The sequence below is a fragment of the Cyprinodon tularosa genome, unplaced genomic scaffold (genome assembly GCF_016077235.1).
Source record: "Cyprinodon tularosa strain WSP-4 unplaced genomic scaffold, ASM1607723v1 ctg138, whole genome shotgun sequence".
Taxonomy (NCBI): Eukaryota; Metazoa; Chordata; class Actinopteri; order Cyprinodontiformes; family Cyprinodontidae; genus Cyprinodon; species Cyprinodon tularosa.
Genome location: NW_024038200.1, coordinates 1,062,501 through 1,089,628, shown reverse-complemented (window position 1 = coordinate 1,089,628; position 27,128 = coordinate 1,062,501). Strand labels below are relative to the sequence as shown.

At 41.2% G+C, this 27,128-nt stretch overlaps 1 protein-coding gene across 8 annotated transcripts in view; it reads right to left on the bottom strand.

Moving 5' to 3' along the window:
- tenm2 (teneurin transmembrane protein 2) overlaps positions 1–27,128 on the bottom strand; it is a 478,143-nt gene that overhangs the window by 3,312 nt on the left and 447,703 nt on the right. For all 8 annotated transcript variants that reach the window (XM_038278102.1, XM_038278106.1, XM_038278104.1 and 5 more), the window contains 16 exons: positions 24,383–24,632; positions 24,009–24,029; positions 21,894–22,123; positions 18,818–18,972; positions 18,448–18,549; positions 15,990–16,163; positions 15,135–15,772; positions 14,784–14,959; positions 11,730–11,965; positions 10,522–10,818; positions 9,768–10,325; positions 7,594–7,863; positions 7,105–7,515; positions 4,307–4,417; positions 1,633–1,900; positions 1,177–1,307 (listed from right to left, as the gene is read on the bottom strand). In XM_038278102.1, the coding sequence (XP_038134030.1) occupies positions 1,177–1,307; positions 1,633–1,900; positions 4,307–4,417; positions 7,105–7,515; positions 7,594–7,863; positions 9,768–10,325; positions 10,522–10,818; positions 11,730–11,965; positions 14,784–14,959; positions 15,135–15,772; positions 15,990–16,163; positions 18,448–18,549; positions 18,818–18,972; positions 21,894–22,123; positions 24,009–24,029; positions 24,383–24,632 (4,028 nt within the window). The remainder of the gene's footprint in view (positions 1–1,176; positions 1,308–1,632; positions 1,901–4,306; positions 4,418–7,104; positions 7,516–7,593; positions 7,864–9,767; positions 10,326–10,521; positions 10,819–11,729; positions 11,966–14,783; positions 14,960–15,134; positions 15,773–15,989; positions 16,164–18,447; positions 18,550–18,817; positions 18,973–21,893; positions 22,124–24,008; positions 24,030–24,382; positions 24,633–27,128) is intronic.

Here is a 27,128-nt window from a genome sequence, read left to right as displayed (position 1 = left end):
AGTTAGAAATTTTAGCATGTTTTCATACATTATTTGTTATGCATGTGTCTAAATAACAAAGATTGTAGTTAGCCAAGTTCTCGCCGTAAAGCAAGACCGACTCTCGCGATGCACGAGACTTCTGAGCCTGTGGGTGCGGGCCGAGGGCTCCTGCAATTGCAAGTACAGTATTTCCCCCACAGACCACCAGGGCGGCCGAGAAAACCTTTGTTCAACCTGAAATGACTCATTTAATCATCCAAGACGTTATAGAACACATTAATTAACTGAAAAATGTTGCATAGTATGCCTTTAAAGATTTTATGTAAGGAAAAAAATTTCTTCTCTAGATTAGAGGTTTCCAAATTGGGGGTCGAGACCCCCTGGGGGATCATGAAAAGTCAAACAGGGGGTCCCAAGATGGTTTTCACAATCATAAGGATGCGAACCCTTAGATACATGGAGGCCCAAAATACATAATATAAATAAATGTCCAATAAAGGAAGTAGATTTAATGTAAATGTTAGGCTTAAAACTTTCCTTTTTGATAAAGCTTCTAGTTAGAGTGGCTCAGGTTATCCTGAGCTATCTCTATAGTTCTGCTGCTATAGGCTTAGACTGCTGGAGGACATAGGGACCCCTTTTTCATCATTCTGCTTCATTCTATCTCTATTCTCCCACTCTGCAGATTCTGTTATTTCGATCTCATGTTTAGTCCTGTTTCTCTGACTGTTACTGGCTGGTTCTGCTAGAGGTTTCTTCCTGTTTAAAGAGAGTTTTTCCTCTCCACTTTCGCTACAAGCATGCTTAGTGTGAGGGATTGCTGAAGAGTCAATGAGTCGATGCAATCAGTTTGTTTTTCTTAAATAGGAAACTTTGAATCAATGTGACTGGATGATCTTGTGCCTTGAGATGACGTGTTGTGAATTGGCGCTATAGAAATAAAAATGATTAGAACATTTATATCCCAATTAGATTAAACAATTAAATTATAAAATGCACAATTATGTGTTTAATTCTAATAATTAAAATTATGTTCAAAATGATGAGGTAATCAAATAAATACATTTATTGAAAAAAAGACTAATAACCTTCCTTTCAATAATTAAAATGAAAAAGGAAGAACTTCGTGTCTTTCTAGGGCGTCTAAACTACCACTTTTTTTAGGGTCCTTTATTTTTGCATGGTTGGCTTTACCTGTCCGTTTTCACAGTGTTGGGTGGCCTGAAGCTCGTACGGCGGCTCCACAAAGTACAACGAGTGTCGAGGAAATCCTGGGATTATGTTGCTGAGCTGAAAGCCAAACATCACCAGCCAGCTCTTCACATCTACAGAAGGAGATGAGACAGAAAACACTCTCTGCTAAATGACACAGCGAAACATGAAAGGGAATCATCAGTTTTTATTTTTTCATAAAACTCCTGAAGAGTACGCCGCCTCTGTGACTCACACCGCCGCTCCATCTGTTACACTATTTCTCTCTTTTTTCCTCCAGAGGCCTGCAGATTACTGACATTATCACAGCTGAAGTAAAGATCAGCCTGTGTTTACTGAGATCTGAGGCATATCTTAATACTGCAGAGCAGAAAAAAAAGGCCCAGCATCCCTGTGAAGATAATTTCATGCCTAAATCCTCATCCCATAACACTCTACCTGTGACGTAGTTCTTGACGTCCAGCATGTCGCTGAGCGGGTTGTTGTTCTTGAACATGTACAGATTAAACGGGGAGAGGTCTTTCCCGATCTTGGGCCACATGCTGTAGTCGGGGGAGGTCCAGCGCCCAGCCAATACGTCATAGTCTCGTTGGGTGAAGTGGACCAGTTTGGTGAGCGGGTCATAGAGGCCCCCGTGGAAACCCACCACCAGCGTGAACTCTGGGTTAGAGTCCAGGTAGACCTCCCCATAGGCTGTGTACTGGACCTGAGGGCAGGAGCAGCAGAAAAAGGACTAATGTTACCATAAGCTTAGTCCATTTTTTCTTTTTTTATTGTTTATTTACACACAAACAATTAAAGGTACGTGCAGTACTTAAGATTTACCACCAGAGGAGTCAAAAATATTCATGTTTATTACTGCTGTATAAATCCTACTGTTTAAAAACACCTTTATAGAAGTTAAAGAAACAAGTTCAGCTTTTTACTCCAGTAAAAGAGTAAAAGAACCATTTTAACACTACTTAAAATGTTAAGGACAGAAGCTAAACTGCATTTCTACAGAAGAGGATTAGGGCCACTAAAAAAACAAAAAAAGTTAACTGATTTTTAAATATTTAATATATATGTTTCAGTTGAATATGGGAAAAAGTCAGAATTCTGTCTTTAATCTCAAAATTCAGACTTTTTTTCTCAGAATTCTGTCAGCTAACAAACATGTTAGCATCCATTCGTAGCCATGTCTGTTTTAGAGACTAGCTGTCTTTTTTTAATCACCTTCTGCTCTTCCATTAATCAAATAGCATCACCAGGGGCCCTCAGGCACGTAAAAGTTTGCCTAATTCCATCATTTCCCACCAATGTGTTCCTGTTTCTCCCAAACTACTCTCATCTTTGTCAGTGAAGCTGAGTGCTCCACATCTCTGCCTTCATGGTGCCCATCTACATTAAGATCCTCAATTCTGAGATTAAGGTCAGAATTCTGAGATTAAAGTCAGAATTCTGAGATTAAGGTCAGAATTCCGAGAATAAAGTCAGAATTCTGAGATTAAATTCAGAATTCTGAGATTAAAGTCAGAATTCTGAGATTAAATTCAGAATTCTGAGATTAAGGTCAGAATTCCGAGAATAAAGTCAGAATTCTGCGAATGAAGTCGGAATTCTGAGAATAAAGTTAGAATTCTAAGAAAAAAGTCAGAATTCTGTGAATAAAGTCAGAATTCTGACTATTTTCATATATTAAAGTGAAATAATATGTAAAAATCAGTTAACTGTTGTTTTTTTACAGTGGCCCTAATCCTCTTCCGTACGCTACCCTGTCAAAGAAACATTTTTCTACAATTCTAGATGATAACTTCTGGACGGATGATCCGTCCTGGAAGCACGATCTGTCCTGTTCATGCGCAAACGAAATAATAAGATCCAGGTCGCCCAAAACTGTAATAACGAAACTAAAAATACTCATTTATATACTTAAATCATTAAAGGATGTTAAACTACATGGTATGGAAAATATTGAAGACTTTTCTGAAAGTAATGGAGACGTTTTACATTTTCTCCATTGTATTGTGTGACGTCATCATGGGAAATTCTCAGCGCAGTCACAGTAACATTCCAAAGGCTTTTTATTATTATTTTTTTATTAATTTTTTTATTTTTTATTATTTATTTATGTTTATTTATGCATAGCTTTTTTTCGTGTTTAGAATATGCAATATTTACGCAAATATAAAAGATATTCAAAAGGAACCCCCCACACGAATAGGACAAAAAAAAAAAAAAAAAGTAAGAAAAACAAAGTATTGTCTACCTGGAAGTTATTCTGTTCGTGCATCTGCAGGACGGATCATGTTTCCACAACGCATCGGATAGTGGCATCGCCCCTCAGACTTCATTTTCTTAGTTTTACAACTAATGGTAACAATGTCAGATTTTACGTTGCATCATCTTGAAAAAACGATTTAGTTTGGTTTGTTCACTGAGTCTAACGTCAAAGAAAATAATTGTCTGGATGAAACTAATTGTTTTGATGGTTTTCATTTTTTTTTTTTTATACCAACAGGCCATAAAGAAAATGAGCTTAAATTAAATAAAACTAACGAGACAATTATTAAAATGTAAGGAGTAGAAATGAGAGATAATTGCAAAAAACTATTAGGAAGTGAAGTAAAAAGTTGTCTAAATAAATAATGGCTCCAGTAAAGTATAAATAGCCAGTAGAAGCCAAAGTAAAGATTTCTACTTTCTTACTTGACGCCTCTGGTTACCATTTAAAGTATTTATAGAAGATAAGCCATTTATATTTCTAAATAGACCAATTTCACATCAATCTAAATATAGCAAAGGAGAAAAGCAAACAAAAGCATTTGAAAGGAAAAGAAACAAGAGAAAAAGTGAAGGGAATGGGATTTAGGGCCTGTAGGATGGAAAGGTGAGATCTAAGATCAGAATATATTGAGTTCTAATTTAGAAAGTGGCGATTTAAGCAATTAGGGGTGTAATTTAAATTTCTGAAATATGTGTACGATAGATTGTATTTTTTATTGTTAATATCATTTGCTGATTTCATATCGTTTTTTTTTATTTTGATATGAAATGCTGGAAAGTGTGGGTTGGTTTTTATGAAATTAATTTTGCGAAGTTATTTGTGGAAGTGGAGGAAGTTGAGTCGTACCTGTTTGATCATTTGCCCGTTGCTGCTGAAAACTGCCAGCGGCGTCCCGGTGTTGTCCGAAGCGATGTAGTATTCCTCCCCGCTGCTCACCTCCATTGCAAACAAGTGACCCTGATGAGGAGATGGTTCAATAAAATGAATCTCACATTCCAACAGCCTTTAGCAGAGTTTACTCAGGGTTTATACAGGAATGAGGGACTCTAATTCAATACTCTTTTAATGCTGCTAGAAATTATTTTAATGCCATCATGCACCCGTGACTCTCATATATACCGTTACCGTCGACAGGCTGCAGCCATGTCCTGAACTCCTCGTTTTCTAGCCACTGTTGATGAAATTTGCATTTTCCCAATTCTTTAGATTTTTCTCCAAATCGAGCTTCTTTTCCAAAAATACGGCTTTATGATCAACCAGTAGAGGCTCCGCACAAACGAGCGGAACCAGTTATATCTGATATATTGTATCTGACAAAATAGTTTTTATAAACTTAAAAAAAAAAAAAGCATTTTAAATGCCACAATAATCATATTAATATAAATCATAATATTTTTTTTATTTTAATGATTTGTAATGACCTGTGGAAACTGCTCCATAGCAACTTTCACCAAACCTGACTGGTAAAGATGGAGGAAAAGCCTTAAAGGAATTCATGCTTCAATCTTATCTTCAATCTTACATTTAAATGAGTTTTTTTAGTTGTTTTGGTTTTATTTTGTTTTACTAGACAGAGTCTACCAGATTTCCATCAAATCTGGAGCTATTTTAGGGATTTATTATTCCAGGCCCTCTAACAAGGATCCCAGCAGGAGCAAAGCTAAAGGGGATGATGATTGGTTGCCATGGTCACCCTCTGGCTAATCATTGGCCACCTATTTCACCACCTAAAGAAGATGGTGGATGGAGTTTGACTATTTTAAGAAAACAAAAAAAAAAAAATATATATATATATATATCAACTGTAATTTAGAATGGGGCACCATTTGTAAAGTTAAAGGGGAACACCTATTTTTTTTTTTAAATATACGTCATACACACTCCGCTTTGTTTTAAAACATGGAAATATAAAAAATATAACCGCGGATATCTGGCGTACCATAAATGACAAATGATGAACAGTTTAGTTTGTGCCTTCAAGTCGTTGCCCATAGGAAGACGTTACTTGGATATAACCTAACGGAATATCTTCAGAACGGCTCCAAATGACACTAAACTCATATGGGTGAGTAGAACATGATGGAATAACGGAAAATCAAGGGCCCAATGTAAAAAAAACAGTGTTCCCCTTTAAGCAGTCAAAAATTAGTAGAAATATTTATGGTTATATAGCGTGTTTTAAGAGAAAAGTAAAGGGTTTATTTTATTCCAAGTCATTTTTTCATTGTGTCATTGATTCATTTATAAAAACCTTACTTTGTATAAATATATACAAAAATAAATAAATATTTAGTTTAGAGCAAAATATTTATTTAACAAACTAAATATTTAGTTTAGAGCAAAATATTTATTTAACAAACTAAATATTTAGTTTGGAGCAAAATATTTATTTAACAAACTAAATATTTTGTTTGTAAACTAAATATTTAGTTTGGAGCAAAATATTTATTTAACAAACTAAATATTTTGTTTGTAAACTAAATATTTAGTTTGGAGCAAAATATTTATTTAACAAACTAAATATTTAGTTTAGAGCAAAATATTTATTTAACAAACTAAATATTTTGTTTGGAGCAAAATATTTATCCAACAAACTAAATATTTTGTTTGTAAACTAAATATTTAGTTTGGAGCAAAATATTTATTTAACAAACTAAATATTTAGTTTAGAGCAAAATATTTATTTAACAAACTAAATATTTTGTTTGGAGCAAAATATTTATTTAACAAACTAAATATTTTGTTTGTAAACTAAATATTTAGTTTGGAGCAAAATATTTATTTAACAAACTAAATATTTTGTTTGTAAACTAAATATTTAGTTTGGAGCAAAATATTTATTTAACAAACTAAATATTTAGTTTAGAGCAAAATATTTATTTAACAAACTAAATATTTTGTTTGGAGCAAAATATTTATCCAACAAACTAAATATTTTGTTTGTAAACTAAATATTTAGTTTGGAGCAAAATATTTATTTAACAAACTAAATATTTAGTTTAGAGCAAAATATTTATTTAACAAACTAAATATTTTGTTTGGAGCAAAATATTTATCCAACAAACTAAATATTTTGTTTGTAAACTAAATATTTAGTTTGGAGCAAAATATTTATTTAACAAACTAAATATTTTGTTTGCAAACTAAATATTTAGTTTGGAGCAAAATATTTATTTAACAAACTAAATATTTAGTTTGGAGCTAAATATTCAATTAAAAAACTTAATATTTACAGTTGTGGTGGTCGCCAGCCTTTTTCTGTTCATTACTGTTCATGTTTGTATTTTATTTGACAATGTACAAGAAATCAATAAAATTTGAATTACAAAAAAACAAAAAACTAAATATTTAGTTTGGAGCTAAATATTTAGCTCCAAATTAAAAATGTATTTAACAAAGTATGGTTTTTATAAATGAATGAATGACACAGTGAAAAAATGACTTGGAATAAAATAAACCCTTTTTTTTTCTCTTAAAACACACTAAATAATCATAAATATTTCTCCTAATTTTTGACCTCTTAACTTTACAAACGGTGTTTCATAGCTTTAGTCACATTTTTTCTGTAGGAATTATAAAGGATGCCAGTACCTGCAGAGGAGAGCGTTCTGGTTATTTCTATTTAAATCTCGGCTCAGCCTCACCTGCAGGTCATAGTAGAGCGATGAGATGTCTGAGCTGGAGTGGTTGAAGATATGAGTCACCCTAGTCGGGTGGTTCAGGTCAGCGTAGAAGAACTGCAGATGCTGGCCCAGGCTGTTCCGGGTAGACACCCGTCGCCCTAACCCATCGTAGTGGTACACCACGCTCCAGCCTCCGGGTCCCCTGTTATAGGCCCTCAGGAGCTGACCTTTGGAATTGTAGTCGAAAACGTCGGAGCCGCGCTGACTGAGGAAGCCGTCCTCGTCCAGGCGGTACTGGACGTCTCCCAGGCGGGTGATGCGGTCCCTGAGATCGTAGCGGAGGGGCAAGATCCGAGCACTGTTACCCGGATTTAGCAAGTGGAGGTTCCCGTTCAGGTCGTAGCTGTAGCGCCAGGTGGACCAGTCATTCACCTGTGAGAAAACAAGGAATTATTCAAGCCTGTAGGCAGAGAGAATATAAAGAGAGTAAATGTGAAAAGGGAAATTCACCTTGACACCGCTGAGCTGTCCATCTCCATCATAGTCATAGCGGTACTGAGTAGTGTTGGCGTAGGGCCCGATCTTCAGCTCTCTCTTCACCACCCGGCCCATGCTGTCATACTGCACCGTCATCCAGTACATGAGGGAGCGGAAAATCTCGTACTGGACCTCCTTGATGCGACCGTGGGTGTCGAAATGTTTACTCAGTGTCATCACAGCTGTAGTGATGATTTGATTAATGTCATAATAAATGACCCCAAATTTCCCAAAGTGCTCCACCTAAAGGAGAGAGAGGGAAGTTTAAAGGATGATCCTCAGAGGGACGAACGGTGCATGACAATAACAGCCTCAACACTAGAACTCCCAAGGAAGTCATTTGGATGGTTCTGAGAGTTTAAAGGGAAAGAACTTTATTTATATTAATCATACGCTGATCGTGGTAACCAACTATATTTCTATATTTCCTTCATTTTCACATAAATAAAATAAAATCATAAAAATTAACTATGGTTCATTTTACCTCGATCTCCCACAGCGGTTATTTGACGGCTCTATTAGTTGCATTCTAAATTCTTCCCACGTTGACGTTCAGTACCGTTGCCTAGCAACCAACATTCTAACTAGAACTCTTTGACCTGTTTCTCAATTCAGAAGAACTTTCGCCAAGTATGTTCTTGAGAAGAACACAGGAAAATTTGGAATTGGAGAGAGCAAGAGCACACCGCATGAATATGGAAAAGAAGCGATCTGATGACATCACCACACGCTCAGCTCGTCTGGAGCTGCATTTCACCTCCTGCTATTAATAGTTTCGATAATAATAAATTCTTACTTTTCTCATTTAGTAGGGGAATCAAGATTAACACAGTCAGATAAACACAAATCAAATGAAGATTTTGCCAAATAAAACAGAAAAGTCGTCATCAGAACCAGCAGTACTTCACACTCAGCTACGCAGAGAGAGGGCTGCTGGAGACGGTCTAGCGTTAGCCCTGGCTGCTGCAGATGGGCTAACGTTAACCCTGGCAGCTAAAGACGGGCTAACGTTAACCCTGGCCGCCACAGACGGACTATCGTTATCCCTGGCCGCTGCAGATGGGCTAACGTTAACCCTGGCCACCACAGACGGACTATCGTTAGCCCTGGCCGCTGCAGACGGGCTAACGTTAGCCCTGGCCGCTGCAGACGGGCTAATGTTAGCCCTGGCCGCTGCAGACGGGCTATCGTTAGCCCTGGCCACTGCAGACGGGCTAAAGTTAGCCCTGGCTGCTGCAGACAGGCTAATGTTAGCCCTGGCCGCTGCAGACGGGCTAACGTTACCCCTGGCTGCTGCAGATGGGCTAACATTAGCCCTGGCTGCTGCAAACAGGCTAACGTTAGCCCTGGCCGCCACAGACGGGCTATCGTTAGCCCTGGCCGCTGCAGACAGGCTAACGTTAGCCCTGGCCGCTGCAGACGGGCTATCGTTAGCCCTGGCCGCTGCAGACGGGCTACCGTTAGCCCTGGCCGCTACAGACGGGCTATCGTTAGCCCTGGCCGCTGCAGACGGGCTAACGTTACCCCTGGCCACTGCAGACGGGCTAACATTAGCCCTGGCCACTGCAGACGGACTAACGTTAGCCCTGGCCGCTGCAGACGGTCTAGTGTTAGCCCTGGCCGCTGCAGACGGGCAAACATTAGCCCTGGCCGCTGCAGACGGGCTAAAGTTAGCCCTGGCCGCTGCAGACGGGCTAAAGTTAGCCCTGGCCGCTGCAGACGGGCTAACGTTACCCCTGGCCGCTGCAGACGGGCTAACGTTAGCCCTGGCCGCTGCAGACGGGCTAACGTTAGCCCTGGCTGCTGCAGATGGACTAACGTTAGCCCTGGCCGCTGCAGACGGGCTAAAGTTAGCCCTGGCTGCTGCAGACAGGCTAATGTTAGCCCTAGCCGCTGCAGACGGGCTAACGTTACCCCTGGCTGCTGCAGATGGGCTAACATTAGCCCTGGCTGTTGCAGACGGGCTAACATTAGCCCTGGCAGCTGCAGACGGGCTAACGTTAGCCCTGGCTGCTGCACTACTCATGCATTCCATTGGATAAAAATGTCACCCGTCAAATTGACGGCTAGTGGGAGTTCCAGTAGGATGAGAATTCTGGGAGTCCTAGTGTTAAGGTAAACAGTATATCAAAGATAAAGGTTCTCACCTTCCCAGAGATCTCATCGTAGCGGTAGAGGTCTACAGGCAGCGGTGTCTCACTGATGACCGGCTTCATGCTGGCGATGCGAAAGCTGTTGTCATGGTAGGTGTAGTCGAACCTGGCGTTCACCATCCCCTCCTCGCTGAAGCGGTAGATCTGCTTGTCGATGAGGGGGCCCATCTTGCGATAGCGGATGGTGCAGGAGAAGCCACCGCTCTGCAGGTTGACCATCTTGAGGACCCCGGCCGTCTCGTCGTATCCGAACGTGACCACGGTGCTGTCGTACACGATCTCTGACAGCTTGGCCAGCTTGCCGTACTTGTAGAGGACGCGGCGGCCGGTGCCCATGTAGTGCGTGGCCTGCGGGCGGCCATCCTCGCTGAAGTCGTGGATGATGGAGGCGTTGCTCTCCGGAGGGTTGTAGGTGTTGCGAATGTAGCCGACGGACACGTGCGTGAACATGGTGTGGCGGGCGACGCTGGGCATGGTGACAGCCGTGACCCGACCTGAGGCATCAAACTCAAAGACGTACTGCCTCTGGCTCTGCAGGAGCAGCACCATGGACTGGAGGAGGACAGCAGAGGGTTGAAGAACGGATTATCACCATGGCATTATCAATGGATGATAATTTGCTCCCCCTTGACAAATTTGCAGCTTAAATATCTTAAGAAAGACATATTACTTCACTCACTTCTGCAATTCAAATTACTGCTGCTAAAAACCTGCATCCTACATGAGTGTTAAAGATGGATGTACTTACTTTATCAAGGTAGCTGTAGCTCCAGACCTTCCCGTCCACAAATGAGCGGGACAGGATGCGACCCTGGGGGTCAAATTCGGTTTTCTCGCTCATGCTTCCCCTTTGAAGCCCCACCAGCTGCCCGGTGGGAGAATACGAAACGTTGACCACCGCCAGGCTGCTGCTGGGCAGCCACATGGCCGGCCGGCCCTGAGCGTCATACATGATGCGCAGGGTGAACTTGCGGTGATCGTCGTAGATCTTCTCGGTGCGAGTGTTACGATCAAAGTCGATGGAAAGAAGATTGCGGCCGTGAGCCTAGAGAAGAAATTCAACAATTCTAATTTACCTTCCGAAGATTTAGTAATATTCCTGGAGGTTTAACCCCCCCCAAAAATTATGAATGTTTCTGCTGACATTTTTTAACCCTTTACCATTTAACTCTTTTTCACTTTCAAGATGCCTGCGTCAAAAGTTTGTTTACAAGGAATTTGTTTTGGTGCTGACAAGCAGACATAGTCATTCCGAAAAAGTTGGTTTGAGAGGGGCGTGAAGGAAGCCATGTATGGTAAGAAAGAAAAATCAACCTTAAACAGAGGGGGTGGACTCATGTTTCAGCTTTCAAAAACCTACACTACCTTCCCACTAACATCAAAACCCCAACCTCTTTACAGGAGAACAGAAGACCTCGTCTATTCATCCAGGCAACTATTCCCTCTAACACCCCCCCTTTCAGAGACATAGACAGGTATGGGGCATTGCAGGCTAACAGAAGGAGCTAAACGACCCCCATTCCAAAGGGGGGGACCCGTTCATCCGTTTCTATTTGCATGTTTTCTAAACTAAAACCAGGCTTTGTTGGGCTGCTGATAAAACCTGGAACTAAACGCTATTTCTGACATTTTGAATTGAAAAAGCTTCCTGGATGGAAGAGAAACGTCTTAAAACCTGGAAACAAAGTCCAGTTGATGTCTTTTTTAACTTTTTTGAAATGACTGTGACCTGAATGACTGAGAATCTTCCCCAGTCTTTAGCAAAACAAACCTGATCAGCCACCAGCAAAAGATTTAGGCTGAAAAATAATCCACATCACACCTCAGATCATAGTAAAAAACTATTTTCCTTCAGCCTAACAACTGTTCTCAGATAGATTATATAAAACCGTGTTCAAATACATCGTAATTTGTTTTTAATATGACAAAAATGTGTTTAGGTGAGTGAAAAATTACCCTGAGCTTCCTCCCAAACACGGTAATCCGGCCCTTGGTCTGCTCCTTACGCAGACGCCACTCGATGGAGTTGAGGCCATTGTCGGTGGGCAGAGTGATGTTCCTCCGGCCGATGGTCGGGCTCACAGAACCTGCCAGGATGTGGGGCTCGGTGTGGAAGCTGATGCCCATTCCATTGGCGTACATCACTCTCAGGGTGCCGTTGTTGCACAGCTGATAGCTGTTCCTCACCTGGTCTGTAGGTGGAGATGATCTAATGTGAACGATCAAGTTTCCATCCAATTTTCTGTAACCTTATAGCAAAACATTTCTCTCTGCTGGATCAAATCCATAATCCAGCATTATGTATATTAAATAAAGCACAGCTGGATCCCTCTGTATTTGACAAGGAAGGTTGAACAAACTTCCTCGTCTGAAGCAGACGAGGAAGTTTGTTGCCAGAACTGGTTGCAGCTGTTAATATTTGTTCATTGCTTCATTTGATCTGAATTGGGCTGATCATTGTGATAAATGTTTGGTTTGTGTCCAGGTAAAGAAAAAGGGCTTTGATATGTTTGTTTTACTAAAGAGGAGGACCAGAAATGTAGCATAAACCAAGCCAATCATCATAAAGTAAGAAAAAAATCAGGGGGGATTTACCTGTAGGTAATACTAAGCAGTTGCCTACGGCCCAAATTCCTGGGGGCCCCATAAAACTCTGCTTACATTTATGGTTAATACAACTATTTATTATTTTTGCAGATTAATTATGTATTTGATAAAAATCCTTTGGCTAAAATGCCATCAGAACGCTGATAATATTAAGTGTGTCTCTGCCCCCCCCATCAGTGTCCACCATATTGGATCAGTCCATTTGCTGCACATGTTCAGAAAGGTCCAAACAGACAGCAGCAAACCATTTGAAAACAAACCATGCAAAGAGCAGTGTTGCCAACTTAGCGCTTTAGTCGCTATATTTAGCCACTTTTCAGACCCCTCTAGCACTTTGATTTCTAAAAAGCTCCTAGCGCCAAATCTAGAGACTTTTTTCTGCTACTGGAGACTTTGGAGACAACGTCTAAAAGCAGCGAACTCTGCTCTCCAGAGCGAGTAGATTGGTAACCCCGCCTCCTGCTCTCCTCTATCTTGTCTGCTGTCATGATTCATGCAGCTATTATTTCATCCAAATGAAAAATGAAGAACAGAGAAGCAGATCATGGCTTGTCTACAGTGAAAAGAAGGACTGGGTTATTTACTTTGGCCTTTTTGGAAACACAGGAAGGAGCAATCAGCTAAGTGAGCTTAGTGCTTGGAAAAAATCTTTCATTCCTTTAGAGACAGCATGAAAAGTCAGCTGAGTACAAAACATAGAGAGGAAAACAAGAAGAAAATGGACAAGAAGAGAGGGACACAACCTAGAACAGATAATGGATGTCTATTCTATTAACATTTCTCTATCTGGAGAATGGGGCTGTTTGAGGTGTTGTCTTCTCCATTCAGAGGGGCCCCTGCCTGTCTTTGCCTAGGGCCCCACATTTCCTAAATCCACCCCTGCAGAACATTAAAAAATAAAATGAACCAGAATGATTGAAAACTCCTTGTAAGGAGCTAATCTGGTTCTGTGGTTCTCCAGGGATCAATAAGGGTTCATCTGAAGATGTTTTTAGAACTGATCGGTGACCTTTTATTTATATATTCAGGTAGTTATATATAGAGATACTTATTTCTGCTGGTATCGGATCAAAATGCAAGATTTTAGTTCAGGCTCATGTCAAAAAGAACAAGATCTGGTGTCAGGAACAGATAACTTTCCAGATTATGTCCTTCAAAGTCAAAAATAATCTTAATGAAAACATTCATGCTGAACTAATGTTGCTATACAACCTCTTTATCTTTACAATTTAACATCTAAAGAATGGAAGGAGATAAGCCCATAGCTAATGCCGAGGCTAATTCTCCCCTCTGATGTCTGAAAACAGACGTCTTGATGACGATGATGGAGATAAAATTGTTTTGAGCCGATTTCTCCAGGAGATGCAGAGTTATCATTTTCCTTTATTTAATTTACACAGAGGTGAAAAGATTTTTTTTTTTTTTCCCAGTTTGACACTCTGCCATAAATGACAGTAATCCATAAGGCCAATTTGTAATAAAGCTCCAGGCACATTTTAACAATGCCTCAAACAGACAAGGGAAGCATTTTTTTTTTTTTTCCCACTGACTTGGCAGCACCAGCCTTTAGATAAATCTTTCCTGCTCGCTCTGTCTGAACAACCTGGTAATAAAACGGCGGCGAGGTTGAGGAAAAGACAGAGAGGGGGTGAAATGAGAGCCTGAGGGGCCGGGGAGAATTCACTGCGCAGGAGTTAATGAAGAGCGCGAGGAAGAGCGGAAAGCAAGGAGAGACGGTTAAGTGAGGATGTCAGCGGAGAGAGGCGAGCTAAAAACCCACACATTGTAGACGAAAACCTAAATGACTGGAGGCGCTGTGAACAACACTGCTTCTGAAACACAGGTGGATCACTGACTGCATTTGCAAGCGCTTCCTAGGCCTGATTGGCCCGGTCCCAATCAATGTTTATAAGGTTTGTGCCGGTCAAAGGTAAGAGGACGACTCCTCTTCCTCCTCATCTGTTCTAAACACACCAAATAAGCTCAGGGATCACGGGGACCGGATGAGCGAGCGTGTGGAGAGAGAGCTTGAGGCTTGAGCAGGATTCACTCAACGTGAGTTAATGAATTTTGCTGGGATGACATTCAAAAGCCGGATGACCCAGATGGGATTAACAACTTATATATTGGTAATTTTTACTGCACAAGAGGGATAAAGAGGAGAAGGGTGCAGGATGAGGGAAAAGGGAAGGAGAATAATCTCCTGGAGCGTGCACATAAATGAGTGCAAATCAAAGTCAGCAGCAGCATGTTTACCATCACAGAGGGGGTTGTGAAAATGATTGTGAAGGAAGAACTCTGTGTGACTCATCTTACTTAATTGAGTCCTCTGATTGGGCTCCTTTTAACTTCTACGGCTTAAAGTAATCTGAATGCCTGCCGCTCTGCGTTGAGTCACTCTACCTTGCACCACGGTGTATGAAGCTTCAACAGAGGACAGGTTGGTGATGACGGTGACGTCGTCGTCTCTGCCTGAGCTTTCGATGTCAATGTTGATGGAGCGCTCGATTTCCCGGTGGAGGCTCGTCACCATGCCCGTCGGATACGTCACGTTGGTCAAGCGGCCCTCGCTGTCATATCTAGGGAAAAAACAAGGATAGTTTAAAGAGGGGGGCAAATAAAAATACAGCACAGAAATATGCTGGTACATATTTCAGCTGTAGTTCTTAAAGCTAGCACTAGGGGGAAGAAGCGTGACATGTAACATTTTAAAAGAATTCAGGAATTGTAGACAGTAGGTGTGCAGAGACTTACTGATAGAACGTGGTCCATCCAGTCTCATCTGCCTTGGTGGCCAGCAGCCCCGTGTTCCCGCTATAGCCCAGCAGAGCCACTTCCTGGCCCATGGCAGACACACTGCGCAGGCCTCCAGTTGGGTCCAATCCGAGAGTCACCACCTGATTCTCAGGCAGCAACACCAGCCTGAGCAGGCCGGCTCCTCCTCCCTGTCCCTGGCCGTCCCTCCTGACCTTGATGGTGTTGTTGCAGTTGTCCACCAGCATGGCCAGCTCACCGTCAGGGCCGTAGGTGAAGTTGAAAAGAGGTTCGCCGGTCACGAGACTGACCGTCTGGATGTGAAGCCCGTCGCCGTCGAATACATAGAGCTCCTGCTCCCTTGGAGATGCCACCTCATACTGCGCCAAACCAGCAAACCCCACGCTGGAGAGGGCTGGACCCGGCCGGTTGGCCTGCACTGCCCTGATGCGAATGTTGTTGAGATCTGCGATGAAGAGAGTTCCATCAGGGGAGACGGCCAGGGACGCCGGGGAGTTCAAACCAGCATCGGGGGCGTAGCCATCATCGCCGTAAAAGCAGTTGCAGTTGACGTCATTTTTGCAGTCGCAGTCAGAGGCGGTTCCAGCCAGCAGGGAGATTTCCCCATTAGTGTTCACCTAAACCCAAACAGAAAACAAACAAACTGAATGTTTCTGCCAAAAACAAAAAATCAGTTTAACTCAACACAAAGTAGGAATAATGTAACCTGGAAATCTCAGCCTGAACCAGATGAGCTGCCAGTTTTAGCAGCCAAAAATATCTCAAAAGAAGCTAATTTATTTTAAAATAGGAGGAAAGTCCAACAGAAGTTCTTGAAGTTTCTCCAGGGCATACCTGTCGGACTCGATTAATCTTCTTCTCGTCCGTTTCAGCGATGTAAAGGGTGCCGGTGTGGGATAAGGCGATGGCTGTGGCACTCTCCAGCGCTGCATGTATAGCCAGCTTACTGAGGCTGTAGTCGATGCCTGGAACCTGGCAATGCATGGGCCGACCGGCAATGATGCTCACCTATGGGAAACAGCAAATAACAGCTCAATAATCAATTAATGGAAGAGGAATTATTCAAAATAGCAAATACAAGCCTGCAGCAAGCAAATGAGTGCACATGGTACATATGTTATATATATGTGTTTTTCTTTTTTTTTTTAGCATGGGGTGCTTTTTAAGCATTTTGGGGTTTGTAACATTAAGAAACATGTTCGATAGCTAAAGGTCCAAAGGGAACATGTTTGTGCCCTTTTCACAAACTGAAAAAGTGAGTTTTTTTAATCTGTTTTTACATATTGATTCATATTTAAACAACAAAAATCAAGTGTAACATCCAGGGATGTGCCTTTCCTAAGATGAATATAATTAATCAATCGATATCGTTTATTACTGCCATCTGGTCGTCCGGTGTTCTCTGACTTCTGCCTGCTCTCTGTTTAACTCTTTTAAGTTGATTTTTCTTCAATCTCTTTAACTGACCTTTCCATCACTTTTCTATTATTTCCACTCTCATTCAATCTTCTTTCTATCACTCTTGTAATCTTCTTCCTCTCCTATCAATCTAACAATAATCTAAAACAGAGACATAATACAAACAAAATCCCTTTCAAACACATTAGTATTTACATCATGAAAACTTATAATTTAATAAAGTAAGATTCTTGTTTCACACACCAGTTGGAAGTTGGTGATTTTTTAGATGAGATATTGGGGTTATTCAGGTGTAGCAACAAAATCTGTGACCCACACAACATGTCGGGGACATCTGGTCATAGTATGAAGGTACAGTGACCAAATGTCCCCAATTTCTGGGGCCAGTTCCCATTTTGGACCACCTGTCCTCGGCTAAAGTCTTCCTCAGAAATGTCCCTGATTTGACCGTTTTATGAATAAAGGGAGAAATGTTGCTATACGCTAAGTTAGAGTTGTTATAAGAGGGGTTGGTATAAGCTATTTTTCTGTTTTATCGTTGCGATTTATGAGCATAGACTTCTAGGCTTAGATCTACTTTTCTACCACTCAGTGTTTATCTATGAACATTCCTCATGAGAGAAATATGACACAGTAACAGGAAAAAACTGAATGAGACAAGATCTGCATGATCTGAGAATGATGGAGGAAGAAATAACATAAAATTATTTGGCTGTTTTTATTTTTAGCTACAAATTTTGTGGTAATGAGCATTTCTTTTATATTGAATCAATAGAGATGATAATAATAATAATAATAATAATAATAATAATAAATATATATATATATATATATATATATATATATATATATATATATATATATATATATATATATATATATATATATATATATATATATATATATATATATATATATATGATGAGATTATACAGAAATAACCCCAGTCTAACAATAACTGGCTTCCAATAGGTGTGTGACAGAAGTTGACTGGCACACAGAAACAGGTGCACAAGCGAGTAGGAGAAGGAGCAGATATTATGATTGTCACAAATTGGGAGCCTCATAGCCTTAGATGGCCAAGCTCAATCTGATATCAGTGTGTTTCCTAGACGGGGACGCCTTTTACAGCTGCTTTTTGTATCTATGCCTCTTTTTCTATGTCTGCTTCTGTCTCCTTGAACTCCAGTGGGCCTCAGCAGATGGCCGCTCACACTGAGCCTGGTTCTGCTGGAGGTTTCTTCCTGTTCAAAGGGAGTTTTTCCTCTCCACTGTCGCTACAAGCATGCTTAGTGTGAGGGATTGCTGAAGAGTCAATGAGTCGATGCAATCAGCTGGTTTTCCTTAGATATTAAACTTTGAATCAATCTGACTGGATGATCTGGTTGAACTGGAAAGTGACCTGAGATGACATGATGTGAATTGGAGCTATAGAAATAAACTGAATAGAATTGAACATTAATAGTAATAAATCTGCATGCTAAAATGTTCCAATTGCACATGGGGTGTCTTTGCTTTAAATAAAACTGCTCATTTCAGTGTTTATTATAGTATTTTTACCCTTTTGGCAGAATTCCCAATTCACAGATCCATAGAAATATGCTTTGATCAAAGCCAGTCCATTGTAGGTTTAACTATCTTGAGTTCTTGTACTGAAAATGGGCTTTTACCTTAGTTTAATGTCCTTTGAAGCGCTCTATATCATAGAAAGTTGGGTAATATTGGAACTAATAAAGGAGTTACTTTACCACTGTGATAAAACTTAAAACTTATACTTTTAAATTGGCCTGAGGAAGCCTAATTGGAACCAAATCTTGTCAGAACATTATAGCGAGTTTTCACCCTCAGGGGTTTTTGCCCATGTAGTACAGACCTGGTGGTTCTCAGTGATGCGTAAAATGACATTGTTTTCCAGGACATAGAGAGAGTTGTCCATGGGGTTCACTGCTAAGTCTGTGGGCCACTCCAGACGGACCTGTTAGGCAGAAACAGAGAGTGTATACGTTAGACAGTAACTAATGCCAAGGTTTAGCGAAGTCTCTTAATTTTTCTAAGTGACTGCGGAAGGCTTCTCTTTCTTCTCATCCATTCATTGATCCACAGACTCCTTAATTCCTCCCTATATCAGTCTCACCCTGACCCTCTGGCTGGCTGGTGTCCACGGAGCCTCACAGCTCAGCTCCCAGGGGACCCTACATCATCATCTATCACAGCCATCAATCACCTTCACTCTCTCTCCTTACCTGGCTGACATCCATGCTGGCGTCACAGCTCAGCGGTCGGACGGCAGTGAGATCGTTGGCGCCAAGCAGAGTGGAGATGATGCCATTTTGGTCCACCTTGCGAATCATAGTGGCGTCCACAAAATACATCAGGCCATTTTTATCCACGGCGATGCCTGTCGAGTGCAGAGATGAACACCGCATGAGTGACGACTCATAACTCAACCCCAGCAGACATTTTAAGTCAATTAAACTCCACTCTGTGCGGCAGTCAAAAAAACGGATGGCAGCCCTGGCAGCTGGATCGCTGGGTGCCTCAGCAGATGGGGGGGGTGTGAGGGGGGGTGGGCGGCTGTTCGGGGATGGAACTGGCACTGAAATGTTGAGAAGGGTTTGTTTTCCCAATGACTCATCGGGATGCAGAGATGGGTGCCTCTCACAGGGCAGTTGCAGGCTGTGAGTGGAATGGAAAGCGGTCTTTTCTGCACTTTTACCTGCCCTGCTTTTTCACTTTGTGCACTTTTTCTGATCTCAGCGTTCAACTTGTCATTTATTCCTAACTAGTTTTTTTTTTTTAGCAGCTCTTTGGCCTAACATGAAGCTGTATTTCAAAATAAATTCTAGATGAACTGAGATACATAACAGCAGAGGTACATAAGGGATCGACTACGGAATAAAATGATAGTATATGTGTCTGGAATGGTATGGGAACATTTTTTAAAAATAAAAAAAATCAGGAAGCGGCCGTTCCAACCCTTACATTTCCAAATTCCCCTGAGTGATGCCCAACTTTACATGATTGAATAGAGTAAATGTGATTGGTCGATTGTTGTGGAGGAAGGTTAGCAAGCAAGTTTGGTTGTGGGCGGTTTGTGGGAAGCATCTTGCTAACCAGTTAGCATCTTAGTGCTAGCAGGTTCCCAATGGGAAATTCCATTGGGACCAAGTAGCACTAAATTGGTGACTTAGAAACGACGCTGTCAAGGAACGCTATGGACAGCGGAAACATGCAAGAGGAGGAGAGTTTAGTGTCGGAGGTCGTGGATGAGTCTCCTCCGTCATCCATTTTTTATTTAGAGGAGGAAAGCGGGGACGAAGATGTTGTGGAAGAGGACGCCAGGGCGGCAGAAGCTTGGTTTGGTGTAGAAGGCTTCCAGCCGTACATGTTTGAGCCCTTGCCTCGCAACGCTGCCAGTTCTGTTAGCTCTACGCCTGCCGAAGACACAGACGTCCATCCCCGTGAACACTGGGACGCAACTCAATGGGAAAGGAAAGGATTCTGATTTCAACCGTTGCGTATATTAGCTGCGACACATGAATCAAGAAGCTATGACCGAAAACGTGATTGACAGATGACCGCTGATATATGATTGGCCAAATTTAGGTGTTCAGGCTGACGTAGAACTAACTGGCCTGCAGAAGATAATGGGAAAAAAGCACAGATTTTAAGAAAGGATTTTTCTTTTAATTGAAATTTTCTACATTTTTGGACATTATGGTCTGATAAAGAGTATATTTATATACATGTTTAAGCCAAAATGCTTTGAAATTTAAATATGATTTCCCTACGACTTTAAATACTTGCGCTTCCAGGTTCTAATCTTTGTCCAAGATTTCGTATTAATTTCTTTTTTATTTTCCGTATTGTTTCTTCTTCTCCCTTCCTTGAATCCTTTTTTTAAGTGTTAACCTTTGGTCTATTGGAGTGCAGGGGGGGGTCCTAGAGACCTTCTCTGACTCTGCTGTGGCATCAGCCATCTTCTATGAAGTGTCTGTTGGAGCAGCGGCTCATCTGTAGCTGAGAGGAAGCGGCTGGATCAGCTGATCAGGCAGGCCAGCTGTGATTGGATGCCCTCTGGACTCAGAGCAGGAGGTGGGAAACAGACGGATCCTCACTAAACGCATGAAGCTGGTGCTGAACTGGACAGCTCCTTCAGTGACAGTCTGCTGCACCTTAAATGCACCAGGGAGCGTTATCACAGATCCTTCCTCCCAGCAGCTGGAAGACTCTAGAACCACCACTGTTCCCAACAACCTCAACCAGTTCTTCCATTCATGCTGATTCTGCTCAGTTTCTACCTTAGTCAGTTAAATAACCTGCTGCTGTCATTCTGCACATCTCTGATGTTGCTGCTATTTTCAAATATCCATTACTGGAAAAATATCCATAGCTGGATATTGGTTATTTATTCTCCAGTTTTATATTGTTTAAACACTTTACAGTATTTTATTGTTTATCTTTTAGCTCTTCACTATTTTGTTATTCTTATATATTTTTCTAAGGTCCACATTTGTGTGGCCATTTTTTCTAGAATCTTTTTGCTGCTTGAAATACCAGAATTGCCCCATTGTTGAACAATAAAGGGATTTCTATTTTATTCTATGAACGTTCCTTCATTGTATTCTTCCAAGTGTATTTTTTTCATCCCAATCTCGTGTCTTTTCCTTCTTTCTTCCATCCTTTCTTTTTTTCCTTCTTTGAAAGTTCCTGTCATCCTTTCCTTTTCTTCTGTTTCAGCTTTGTTAGTTTCCCCACTGCAGACATACCTCCTATAAAATCTTAACCAATGTTACAATTTTATGATTTACAGTGAAAATAAAGAGCAGAAAACCATAGAAAGTTGTTGCTCAGTAAAAATGGGAATTTTTTCCATGAAAAACACAAGATTTGAGTGCAAAGAAACAAGTTGATTTTTTAAAAATGAGGCTTTATGAAAGGTAAAATAAAGCGACTCAGACATAAACATACAGTAGAGTGGTGGCATCCTGCAGCCCAACATTACACTCTGTCATGTCACTGACGAGAAATGTTACAGCCTGACATGCTTGACAGTTTGGTGTCACAGTGTGCCGAGATCCACTGATCCATAAAAATGATTCTATTACAAGTTTAACATTAACCTGGGTTATAAACCGTTTCAGTCTCTGTCCTGCTTTAGTGGAGCCAACAGGCGCTACTATTATGTAAAACTTCTTCTGAGCTTAACTACAGATTCATATCAAAGCTTTTTGTTCCTAAAATCTAATTATTAACCGACTTTTATTCTTCTTATTATTTCAAACTGATGATGAAAGCAAAGTTGGGTTAGGATCCTACCTTTAGGGCTCATGAGCGTAGCTTCAGTGGCTTTTCCACCGTCACCGCAGCGTTCGTCAAAGGGTAAGCACTGCTCCCCTGTCCCCGCCACCACCTCAGCGTTATCTGACAGCAGCCGGCCTCCCGTCAGCGAGCGGACTCTGTAAATCCGTCTGGAGTTGGTATCTGAGATGAACAGGGCCCCGGATACAGGATCCACCGCAAGGAAGTACTTATGGGTTGGATTATTGCTGGAGAAGAAGAACAACGCAGCAGGTCATCTTTTAGTTAAAACATTTCCACAAGGAGGCGTCATATTCATACCCCTTAGACTTTTCTGAATTTTGTCATGTTTAAAAAGTAAATCGTATTCATCCACCTTCCTCTCAACCCACAGCATGATGCTGCCATCGTCATGTTTCATTGTAGTAATGGTGTGTTCAGTGAGGTCCGTTACCACAGGTCTGATGAAAAGACATATTTGGGTAGGTTTGTAGTTGAGTCAAAGGCCGTTTCTCAATTCACAAGAACTAAAGTACGGACATGTGTCCTCGTCAAGTACGTTCTTGACAAGAACACAGGAAAGTTTGGACTTGTGGAGAACGGGAGAACGCAGTATAATTCTGGGTCAAAGGTAAGGGAAACCTACTGATGACATCACCACATTCAAAGTTCACCTCCACTCTGAGCTCTGTGAGTGCTAACCTGGAAGCTGCTGCTGCCGCAGTGCATGCTGGGACAGCTGTCAGTCTGGAGCAGGGGGAATTTACCATTAGGCAATACTAGAAATTTGCCTAGGGCCCCAAGTTCCTGGGGGCCTCATATGGTTAATAGAACTATTCCTTATTTGTGCACATTAATTATGTTTCTGATAAAAATCCTTTGGCTAAAATGCCATCAGAACGCTGATAATAAATGTGTCTCAGCCCCCCCCTTCAGTGTCCACCATATTGGATCAGTCCATTTGCTGCACATGTTCAGAAAGGTCCAAACAGACAGCAGCAAACCATTTGAAAACAAACCATGCAAAGAGCAGTGTTGCCAACTTAGCGCTTTAGTCGCTATATTTAGCCACTTTTCAGACCCCTCTAGCGCTTTGATTTCTAAAAAGCTCCTAGCGCCAAATCTAGAGACTTTTTTCTGCTACTGGAGACTTTGGAGACAACATCTAAAAGCAGCGAACTCTGCTCTCCAGAGCGAGTAGATTGGTAACCCCGCCTCCTGCTCTCCTCTATCTTGTCTGCTGTCATGATTCATGCAGCCATTATTTCATCCAAATGAAAAATGGAGAACAGATAAGCAGATCATGGCTTGTCTACAGTGAAAAGAAGGACTGGGTTATTTACTTTGGCCTTTTTGGAAACACAGGAAGGAGCAATCAGCTAAGTGAGCTTAGTGCTTGGAAAAAATCTTTCATTCCTTTAGAGACAGCATGAAAAGTCAGCTGAGTACAAAACATAGAGAGGAAAACAAGAAGAAAAGGGACAAGAAGAGAGGGACACAACCTAGAACAGATAATGGATGTCTATTCTATTAACATTTCTCTATCTGGAGAATGGGGCTGTTCTATGTCTTCTCCATTCAGAGAGCCCCCTGCCGGTCTTTGCTTAGGGCCCCACATTTCCTAAATCCGCCCCTGGTTTGGAGAACAAACAAGTCTGCTCTGATGCATGCTGGGTAAAAAGAGAGTTTTTCTTTTTTAATATGATTTATTGAACCCTCTGTGAGTTTCTAAATCATAGTTTTGGGATATGATTTAGAATTTAGGCCTAAATCTCCTGCATAACTTCCCTCCTGCTTTCTTTCTCTAACAAACCTCTGAAGCCTTCAAAGAACATCTGCATCCATCTTAACTTTAGAATGCAGATATCAGACATTTGGACTGGACTTTATTTAGGGGCAGCAAAGTAACAGAGGTAGAATACAGTTATAAATCAGGCCAAGAAATTTGAAAATCATAAATTTTGTCACAATTCTGCTCTTGTTTGTGTTAATTTAGAAAAAATACACAGAAAGAAAACTCGTTAGGTTTTTTAACTACAATTCGACAAAATGAGGAAAATCTTAAGGGGTATGAAGACACTGCATGCTGTCGTTAGCACAGTTAGGCGGTTTCTATTGGTAGAATGATCTCACCTGTGCCTGAAATCCTTGTTCCTTTAAGGAAGAAAAGGACATAAAAGCAGAAGAAAACAAATGTTAATTCACACAGTCTGCAGAGAAATTCCAAAAGAACAAAAATCCAAAGCTGAAGGTGTGAAAAAGGGAAACGTAAACATGTAACGCTCTGGGGAAATAATATCAAGCTGAGTTTATAATGAAGCTCATGTCTTTCTATCCTTTGGTTCTCGCCTTTTATTCATCATGCTGTGGAGTTGCTGTGGTTCGACAGAAAGACGGGTTGTGTCACACATTAAGCGCTAAGCCCTCTCTTTGTGCAGCTTCTCTTCTGCAACATAACAGCTCCGTCTTCTAAGGCCTATGTTTCCTTTCTGGCTGTCTGGTTGTACCTTAACTCCAGGATTCCCGTCGTGTTCATCGATGGGTACACCCGACGCACGAAGTTGAGGTCGCCGACGTAGAGGCTGCCGTCAATGCCCATCGCCAAGGCGACCGGCGCCAGCAGCTTGTTTCCGTCTGCAAGGCCGTTGCAGCTCGGGCAGGAGATGCTGCGCCTGCGTCCATTTCCCATGATGCTGGTGATGACTGGAGGCTGCTCCGTCACAAAGACGTTCTCGCCGCTGCCTTTGTGCAGAATACCTTTAAGAAAACCCCACAGAAGGTTTTAGAGGAGCGGCGGACTAGTGGTTAGGGCAATCCTGTTAGGGCAATCCTGAGGTTGTCAGTTTGAAATCAACTATCTGAGCCAGAGTTGCCACCACCCTGCTCCCCTGGCGCCCAAAGATGGCAGCCCACTGCTCCTGAAGGGGACTGGCCCATTAAGCCCTGAGGGTTTTAGGAGCAAATTTGGCCCGAAATGACATATGTGAATAGAAGTCCAGCTCCCAAACTATAAATTGGAAACACATTTGTTTGTATTAGAGGAATATTTTTTTCAGATAGAACTACTATTTTAAATGTCACCATGTCTGATTTATAGGTGATTAAACTGAAAAAAATAAAATAAAAACAAAATATAAAACAGCCTCACCAATTTCTTTTCCAAAATAAACACTGAAAAACACAATTAAGCCCATTTGAAACTGTGGATGAACCCTCAGACTTTATAGATCCACATCTCGACTCTAACTAAAGCTAATCTGGACTGAATCAGTTGAAGCATGTTTGTTCCACAAAGGTTTTAGTGGGCAGGATGCTGGGAGGAAATGGGATTAGGGCACAATGCCAAAAGTGCAAAAATGAATTTTTCCGCTCATAAAAGGGAATCTGGTCAGACAGTTATGCTGATTTCCATTATTGGAGACCTTCTGCATGAGGCGAAGCCTTTGCTCTCCTTGAACCCCAGTGAGCCTCAGCAGATGGCCGCTCACACTGAGCCTGGCTCTGCTGGAGGTTTCTTCCTGTTCAAAGGGAGTTTTTCCTCTCCACTGTCGCTACAAGCATGCTTAGTGTGAGGGATTGCTGAAGAGTCAATGAGTCGATGCAATCAGCTGGTTTTCCTTAGATAGAAAACTTTGAATCAATCTGACTGGATGATCTGGTGAACTGGAAAGTGACCCGAGATGACATGTTGTGAATTGGAGCTATAGAAATAAACTGAATAGAATAGAACTGCTCCAAAGATTTAGTCGTAGTTTCATTGAAATTCACCAATAATCACCAAACACTAAATAGAAAATAAGAATAACAGAGCAAGCTTATGTAACGCATGCCGGTTCCATCACCTGAAATGTCACACATGACCTCTGACCTCTCCTTGAAAAGGTCTCAGCCTCTAGTTTCCAATGATGGCGGCCATTAGGGGGTAAATATGAATACCTGCTGTTGCATTACTCCCGCTGAGTCACACATGTCAGGTGGAATAATCTCATTTTATTTGTTTACACAGCTATAAAACCAAAAATACTTGAAAAAAAAACAAACTGAAACACGTTTAAGAAATGTTAAAGCCCCGTTTAAAAGGCGTGTGGATGAAACACCATGTGACTGTGTTTTGGCCATTTCAGTAAAGAGATAAACATGAGCAGGTCAAGGGGTTTAATGCGGAGGTAAATTTCTCCAATGTGAAATTAATAAAGTTAAATTATTATTAAGATTTGTACGTTAAAGTTGTGAGGAAAGCCTCCAAGCAGCACAGGAGGACGTGCTTTCCTATCAGCACTGAGCCGCCAGCGTACCAATAATTGCATCATCAGTAAGAAAACAATTATTTCCTAAATGATGTCAATGGTTTTACACCTTTTTAACAGCAAATCCAATAAAGGTGTATATGACAGCACAGTATTAGAACTGGGACCGAGTTTTAATTTGGCCGTATGTTTAGATTCCATTACACTCATTTCAATAATCATTTCTGGATATTAAATAGGGCTTTTGTCTCGTAAACGAGGTTAAGATGAAATCTATAGTGAATTGGCACAATATAAATACACCAAATCCCTTCTGCGTGAAACAGATGCCGCCGCCTGGCTGTTAAACACTGTTAATTTGGAGGGAATTTAACTAAGCAAGACAAATATAAAAGCTGCCTGTAAAAACCTTCAGTGACACTTTATTTCACGTCCTTGGAAGGAGTGAGATAGAGCTCTCTCTGACTGAGGCATTTATACCTCACGCATTCCCCCCAGAGGAACAAACCCACCCCCTACATAAAGATCTTTCTCACACATTTGGTTATTCCCAAGAAAAAACACTTAAATTCATCAAGGACATAAATTTTAGCCAGATAAACAATCTGGTCCCCCCTGAACTCATTCTTATCTGACCCTCCCTTCACCCGTCATCTGCTTTCTGTCCCCCCTACCTTAAACATTACAGCATAGTGGCTGGTACTTGATTTCCCTGAACTCACTCCTATTCTGACTGACACACTCAAAACATTTTATCTCACAAATAGGCAGAGATGGCAAAAGTACTCACTTTGCGTACTTGAGTAAAAGTACAGATACTTGTGTTAAAAAATACTCTGGTAAAAGTGGAAGTACTGATTAAACTTCTTTACTCAAGTAAAAGTAACAAAGTACAGGCTTGTAAATGTACTTAAAGTATAAAAGTAAAAGTAGAAACCACTTTTTTCATGCCGTTGCCTACATTTTAAATGGATGTCTGCCAATAGGACTAGATCTCCGTTGTGTT